Genomic DNA, 8,202 nt, shown 5'->3' with positions numbered 1-8,202 from the left:
CTTCCGCTCCCTCTTTTTGTGTATTTTGTTTGTCTGGTCGATTTGTTTGTGAAGTAAATGTTAGCTCTTTCACGAGCCTCGATTCAGTATACAACAAAAAAAAAAAAAAAAAAAAAAAAAAAAGCTAATGTACCTGTCCTCTTATTTTCTTTATATGACCAGAAGTGGCAACTTGAGCGAGCAGGCCTGCAAGAAGGCAAGCGAACGACGTTCACGCATACACGGCAGTGCGCGGACAAACTGTTATTACTGGGCCAGGTACTCTGAAAAACAAAGGATTTAAATCAAATAGTAAAAGCATGAATACCACATGCAATTTAAACTTTCTCTTGACACATTCATTATGATGCTTCATGTGTACATCTGTCTGTCCATCTTTGTGTACTCGCAGATGGACCGAGCAGTCCAACTCCTACTGGAGACTGGAGCTGATAGTCCAGGATACTATTGTGACTCCCTTAAAGCCTGTCTTGTTACTACATTGCCTGCTTCTGGTCCCAGCCAGAGTACCATCAAGCTGGTTGCTACCAACATGATTGCCAGTGGGAAGCTAGAAGGTCATTTCACTATTACTATATTTTACCCTTTCAGCTTAGCTGCCACTTTCTTGATGTATGAGTAAACCCTTGACTTGCAAAATATCATGCATGTTCAGGCTGCTAAAACCAGCTTGATATTCTGTGAAATCATTATAATAAACCATGTAAATTAGCTTGGTAAGGTGTGCTACGATTTGTTTGTATGTGCACTCAGCAGAAGGTGTGCAATTACTGTGTCTGATCAACAAGGCTGCAGATGCTTGCCGTTACCTACAGACTTATGGCCATTGGAACGAGGCGGTCTGGCTGGCCAAGGTATGTCCCATGATAAAACTGTGTAAGCATTGTTTAGAAAGCAAGATGAAATGGTGGGGGAAAGGAGGGAAGAGGATCTAAGGGTATCAAAATCTGCCATTTTGCATATCAAAGATGAACAATGACACATGAAAGCCCGCTTGGAGTTTGCAAAAAAAGCACCTAAAGGACTCTCAGACTGTGAGAAACAAGATTCTGTGGACTTTCATGTGTCTTTCGCTGAGGAGAGGCTTCCGTCTGGCCACTCTGCCATAAAGCCCAGATCGGTGGAGTGTTGCAGTGATAGTTTTCCTTCTGGAAGTTTCTGCCATCTCCACGCAGGATCTCTGGAGCTCAGCCAGTGACCATCGGGTTCTTGGTCACCTCTCTTACCAACGCCCTTCTCCCCCGATTGCTCAGTTTAGCTGGGTGGCCAGCTCTAGGAATAGTCCTGGTTGTTCCAAACTTCTTCCATTTAAGAATTATGGAGGCCACTGTGCTCTTGGGAACCTTCAATGCAGCAGAATTTTTTGTAGGCTTCCTCAGATCTGTGCCTCGACACAATCCTGTCTCTGATCTCTGCAGACAGTTCCTTCGACCTCATGGCTTGGTTTTTGCTCTGATATGCATTGTCAGCTGTGAGACCTTATATAGACAGGTGTGTGCCTTTCCAAATCATGTCCAATCAATAGAATTTACCCCAGGTGGACTCCAATCAAGGTGTAGAAACATGTCAAAGATGATCAAGAGAAATGGGAGGCACCTGAGCTAAATTTTAAGTGTCATAGCAATGGGTCTGAATACTGATGTCAATGTGATATTTCAGTTTTTTCTTTTTAATAAATTTGCCAAACTTTCTAAAATCCTGTTTTCTCTTTGTCATGATGGGGTATTGAGTGCAGATTGATGAGGGAAAAAATGAATTTAAACGATTTGAGCATAAGGCTGCAACATAACAAAATGTGAAAAAAGTGAAGGGGTCTGAATACTTTCTGGATGCACTGTATATAGAGGAGGGGGGAAAGAGGGATGGCGCAGGTGGGGTGGCCTCATAAATTTATCATCATAATCATCATTATCATGTATATTGCTCTATAGTTTACAGCATTGGTGCTGCTGAGGAAGTCTTTTGGCTCGGATTACAATCCTGGACAGGTCACCACTCCAACGTAGGAATAAATTCCACGTATTTTTATTGATACAATTTAATTTAATGTTCTTATTTACTGTTTGCATGTGAGGTTGATGAATGTAAATACTGTACTGGTCACTGAGAGGTCTTGCTTAATTATTTTTTTTCTCCAAATAGTGGCTGAATGACTCCATTCAAATATTGGCTCATCTGCTCTGAAATCGAAAATGTCTTCGCCTTTAGAGCTTCGACTCCTCTGTGACCCAAGTTATGAACCACATTAGTTTGAGGTTCGACATCTTCGTATTTTTTTTTAATTCTTCTCCACTTTTCTATGGTCCTTTATCAACGTAGGTGCGCCTCATTGAGAGTGAGCGTTCTGACGTGCTGCGACGTTGGGCTGAGCAACTTTGCAGCTCCAACGTGAACCAGAAGCCTCGTGCACTCCTTGTCCTACTGTCACTTGGTGCATTTGACCGAGTTGTCACAGCACTGCATGGGTTTGTGGCGTTGATCTTTCTTGTATAAAGTGACATGATTATATAAGATTTGATATTTGGCTTTATATATCGAAATGTTCCATTGCATTTTTTTTTCTTAGCCCCCAATCAGGCATCAACCTGGCTGGGGGCTTATCTTTTGGGTCCTGTCAGTCCATCTATGCGTCCACTCTAAAATGACGACGCATTTATTTCTGGTTCGGCACGTGTGCAATAACATCTGGGCAGGAGGGTCGTCAAATGATTTTGGGATCGGAGCCAAAAATCATGGGACAGACAATTTAATTTCCAACTTTTGGCAATAAGAAAACCTTTTTAGGGAAGGGAATTGTAGAAGATTGCATATAAGCTTTTGGAAACACATTTATTTATATACACTTTACCATCACCACCACCTATCTCTTCTTCCTTCTTCTTCTTCACCTTATTATCCCATTGTAAGGGGTGAGGTCAAATGATACCAGTCTTCTGCCTTGCTTTGATTACAATACTCCTCCATTTCTCTCTGTCTCCAGCCAACCCTCTTCACTCTCCAACCTCCCCCACCATATTTGATATCCCTCCTTACACAATCTTCCAATCTCAACTGCAATCTTTCTCTTTTCCTCCTACCTTTCTCCCTCAACCTATCCGCTCTCTTTGCCATTCTCTCTTCCCCCATCCGCACCAAGTGTCCAACCCACCAGTAGGGGACATGTATTGCAAAGCAATTCTCGTCTTCTTTTATTACTTGCGAAAATCGAAGATTTTTCAAGTATATTGGTTGGTCTTGTGCGTTATTCTGTCTGTTTGTCTGTCTGTTTGTCTGTCTTTGTTTGTCTGTCTTTGTTTGTCTGTCTTTGTTTGTCTGTTTGTCTGTCTGTTTGTCTATGTCTGGCTGTATGTCAGTCGCCTACAGGTCACAATTTTCAACCAATCTCCATGAAACTTCACCAAATGGTAGAATTAGTCATATGCAAGAAGCCTATTGCTTTTGGGGTTAAAAGGTCAATAGGTCAACATAGGCCAAATGTCACCAACTTTGTCAAATTTCTAAAATCCTCAATTTTCATTCAATTAACTTGAAATTTGAAGAGGATTTGCATACCAGGTCACTGAATTCAACCACCAATTATTTTTGAGGTCATCATAGGCCAATAAAACTTATTTAGCGATTTTGCAAGTATCGTGCTATGCACGACATATTTCTTGTTTTATTACTTGCAAAATCGAAGATTTTTCAAGTATATTGGTCGGTTGCGTTTGTGGTTCCGTCTGTTTGCCTGTCTGTTTGTTTGTCACCGGCCTACAGGTCACAATTCTAAACCGATCGTCACAAAACTTTACCAAGTTGTATAGGTCGTCCCAATTGAGAAGCCTATTGATTTTGAGGTCAAAGGTCAGAGGTCATCTGGAGGTCAAATTTCTAAAATCGCCATTTTAAACCCGATTGGCTTGAAAATTGAATAGCATTTGTATGTTGAGTCACTAAATTGGGAAATGAACTATTTTTGAGGTTAAAAGGTCAAATCAAGGTCAAATTTTAAAAATCATCAATTTTCATCTAAGAAGCCGTCAATTCTCAACCGATTGACTTGAAAATTGAACAGCATTTGCAAACCAAGTTACTAAATTGGGAAACATACTATTTTTGAGGTCAAAAGGTCAACTCAAGGTCAAACTTCCAAAATCACTTTTCATCTGAAAACCATCAATTTTCATCCGATTGACTTGAAAATTGAACAGCATTTGCACATTGAGTCACTAAATAGGGAAACCAAATATTTTTGAGGTCAAAGGTCAACCTTCCAAAATCATCATTTTTCATCTGAAAAATCGTCGCTTTTCTTCATATTGACCCGAGCTTTGATCAAGATTGTCAATTTTAATCTTGATGAAATGGACAATTTGCTGTGTCAATGGAATTTTTTTTCTTGGGGAGGGGGGGGGGGCGGATTTTGCAAGTATCGTGCTCCGCATGACGTCTAATCTACACATCCCATTTTGAAGGTGTGGTTGGGGTCTGTGTCCTGGATGAGAACGTGTATCCTCATTTTTCTTCTCTTTATTCCAGAATGCGCTATTTTGACCGGGCCGCACAGTTCCTTGATGCTTGCTTGAAGTATGGCGCACTTGAAGTCACCAGTTCTAACAATATCCTTTATCGTTGGCTAAGTTGGAGAGTCTTTGTTAGAGAGTTGGACTTGAGCAGATGCATTAGAATCACACGTTATGGATTATTTTTTTCCCCCCTAAACTACTCATAACGCTCTCTCTTCTTGAGATTAATTATATCTTCAACAAAATAAAATAATAGAGATCCTCATGCTCATTGTTTGAACCCTGCTTTTAATTGTATCTTTGGTAATTATTCAAATCTCTAACATAATTGGAAAGCTCCTTTGTTTTATTGTTGATAGTTGAGGCATTGTAAACACATAGCCAGTATGAGCACCATTGTACGGCTGTTTAGTCGTGTATATTTTCCTTAACATGTGCCTTTTTCACGATCCTGGGTGGAGTCGGTGTTCGCAGAGTACGCTCGTTACCTGCAAGGCCTTGGTCTCAATCAGGTTGCTGAGCACTACATGCATCGCACTGAAAAAGAAGACTGTTGCCATCAAGAAGACTCAACACAAAAGCTTCATGAGCCTCACGAGGAACTCACAGAATAATCCTTTTCGGGGACTTTAAGCTTAACTCCATGGATGTCACAGTGATGCAAGTTCACATATCTGAGGTGGATTGTGAAAACAAATTTGCATAACACCTCACTTCTTCTCCCAGCTATGTTAGTGACTTTATTATAATTCCATTTGCCAGATTACCGTGGCTGAGCTGCTTGTGGAGTGGTCGTTAACCGAGTATTGGTCCATGAAATTTATATTTGCTTCGACAGATTGCCACCTTTTTGCTGCAAGGCCAACTCATTCCATTGGTTCAAAATGTTATAATCATAACCTACCACCAAATTTCATCCAAATTTAAACTTTTGATATTCCTATGCATCGGCAAAGATGCAACGTGAAGTGGTACTTCTTAAGAACTGCCAGGATTGGTGATAATAATGGGGGACGATGCGGGGTTGGGTGGGTTGGCATATTGCATTTGGACCAGTGCAGTGGACATATTGTCATGACTTACGTGGCACATCCATTGTGACAAATAACCTTTTCTGGGCTTTACAACAGGCCTAATGCTAATCATGAAAGCAATGTTTCGGTTCGGCCATATAATGATGAATAATGAACAATGAATAATGGTTCGGAGAAATAATGTTTTGTTGATCGTCATTCAAGGGGCTTTTCACAACTACTCATCTCACCTCAATGGTTTGATAAAGATAAATCTGACCAATGGGAGTCATTATAGAAATCGAAGAGAGGTGAGCAGAAACGATAAAGGAAATTCGAGAAGATGATGTCATGCTTGAACTTTGCCTCCATTGCCTTGGCAACCATATCCTCTGCTTGATTGTCGTGAAATATTTATTATCATTATCAAACGGCAAATTTTCCACATACCTGAAAAATCTTGAGCACACTGGTCAGGAGTCTGTTGACAAAGCTTTGTGTAGTTTAAAAAGTTAACCATCAACGATCGATGATTGGTTGTGCATGGCTACTCATACATGTACGGACACTTTAGCCCATCCACCGTGTCCACAGGTTGTAATTTAGCATCGATTACTAAATCTTTATCACATTCAGTCAGATTATGTGGACATGTAAGCGTGGTTAATATACTGTATATCTGGCTTCTGTTACAGTTGGTATCTGTATTCCATTTTTATGTTGGTTTCCAAGAAATCACTGTGGTGTGTGTTCTGTGATTCAAACAAATGTGATGCGTGAAGATGCTTAATTAGGCCTCTGTTCTGAAAATGCTCAGAATGCAATGAAAGGGAAACCTGCATTTGTACATTTGTTTGCTTTTCCTCTCTCATTTGCCACACAAATATTTCTTCCTGGCTGGCATATACACTCGTGTACGTGCACACACACACACACACACAAACAAACACACACAGACACACACACACTTTCTAAATAATCATTGGCACATCTGCAAAGATTTCAGTATCCCAGTTTCGCAAAACTCGTGAAGACATGAACCAAAATCAATCATCGAAAACAACGACGTAATGCTCACATATGACGTGATGATCCCATCCAGCGTAAGCATAGAAAACAAAGCATTGCAACCAGATATCGGACATGGATACAAAAAAGAAAAGATGGCATTGATGTGCGAGTACCCAGCATTCATGTCAGTCAGTACCCAGAGATTTTGGTCTAAACAAATCAAGGAAATGACCAAATACCAGGACCTCAAAAATAAGGTCAAAAGATCTTGGAAGCTGAAGAACATCGAAATTGAACCAGTGATAATTGGAGCAACAGGAATGACAAAGAAGAACCTTGCAGAGAGCTTAAAAAAAACCTCCCTGGGAATATTACGACAAACAAACTGCAATTGGAAGCTGTCTGGGGCTCAGTGATGATTCTGAAAAGAGGGCCTCAGAACAAAACTCTGAGAACAACAAAACTCCACAACTTTGTCCATGAATCGTGAACCCTTACGGAAACTGAGGAGGACCCCGTTCCACCTTCCGGAACCCGAATATGGAGTTAACAACCAGTCACACACTTAAATTGGCTTTGTCATCAGTCGAAAATCCATTAAATAAAAGTGAACACGATCCGGTTGTACAACCTCATAAAAAACAATCTACCATAACAATAGCAGGAGCAAACTTGGGAAAAACAAACCTCATATATGGCGAAAGCAGTGAATTTGAGATCTCCTGTAGGAATGGACAATGAAAGTGCTTGGAGAGGAACACTTGAACCAATCAGCACTTGTTGTGGTGTATAATGTTATTTAATATATTTTGCATAAACGTTTAATGTGGTTTCAGTATGAAAGTCTGTTCAGTGATCATTAAAACTATTGTTTGAATATTGGAATTTTTCCATGTATGTGTGGATATTGTTGTTTTGGGCGGTGTTGTTGACATGTTTTGAAAAGTGATTTTTTTTTTTTTTTTTTTTTTTGTAGACTGAATCGAGGCTCGTGAAAGAGCTAACATTTATTTCACAAACAAATCAACCAGACAAACAAAATATACAAAAAGAGTGAGCGGAAGACAAGATGGGGAGAGAAGGGGAAGCACACAACCACAACATTTGAGAGCAGGGAGAAGTGTGGGAGGGAGAGGGCTTGGGGGCAGGAGGCGTGGGAAGGGGAGGGGGGGGGGGGAGAGGTATAAAACACAAGGGGACCGAAATTAGCAGGGGTAGAAAAGATCAAGGTTTTGGATGGGGGAGGATAAGAGATGGTGGTGAACAGCTGTTTTAAAGACCTGGAGGGTGGAGTGGGATTGAAGAGAGTGAGGGAGTTTGTTGCGTGAGAAAAGAGGAATGAAGGAGTGAAGGTGAGCAGAAAGTCTTGATTTTGGCAGTTTAACCATAAGAGGGTTGCAGGCAGATCTTGTGCGACCTGTAGGAATATTTGGGGGACAGAGCCCAGAGAGGGCTGGGGAAGCAAGGCCAGAGAGGAGTCGGTAGAAGACGGAAAGACCACCAACCTGCCTGCGGTGAGTGAGTGAAAGGCCCTTGGAGTTAGCTTCATCGCGGGAGATTCCAATGATTCTGAACGCTTTGGTTTCAACAGCGTGAAGATGGGCTAGGTGTGAGGCAGGAGCACCAGACCAAAGGGGAGAGCAGTATTCCATAGAGCTGCGGATGAAAGCCTT

The 8,202-nt window shown here is 41.1% G+C and overlaps 1 protein-coding gene across 4 annotated transcripts in view; it reads left to right on the top strand.

Moving 5' to 3' along the window:
- WDR11 (WD repeat domain 11) overlaps positions 1 to 7,414 on the top strand; it is a 107,610-nt gene extending 100,196 nt beyond the window's left edge. For 2 of the 4 annotated variants that reach the window (XM_078774372.1, XM_078774374.1), the window contains 6 exons: positions 163 to 258; positions 392 to 557; positions 757 to 854; positions 2,320 to 2,465; positions 4,519 to 4,598; positions 4,953 to 7,414. In XM_078774372.1, the coding sequence (XP_078630498.1) occupies positions 163 to 258; positions 392 to 557; positions 757 to 854; positions 2,320 to 2,465; positions 4,519 to 4,598; positions 4,953 to 5,119 (753 nt within the window). In that variant the 3' untranslated portion in view covers positions 5,120 to 7,414. Of the gene's footprint in view, positions 1 to 162; positions 259 to 391; positions 558 to 753; positions 855 to 2,319; positions 2,466 to 4,518; positions 4,599 to 4,952 lie in introns of all 4 variants that reach the window. The other 2 variants (XM_078774375.1, XM_078774373.1) reach the window with 1 other exon arrangement.
- The last annotated feature ends 788 nt before the right edge of the window (positions 7,415 to 8,202 follow it).

This window comes from Myxine glutinosa, chromosome 3 (genome assembly GCF_964187855.1).
Source record: "Myxine glutinosa chromosome 3, kmMyxGlut1.1, whole genome shotgun sequence".
NCBI classification, from domain to species: domain Eukaryota; kingdom Metazoa; phylum Chordata; class Myxini; order Myxiniformes; family Myxinidae; genus Myxine; species Myxine glutinosa.
The sequence above is the reverse complement of the archived record's forward strand: the minus strand, read 5'-3'. Positions and strand labels throughout refer to the sequence as shown.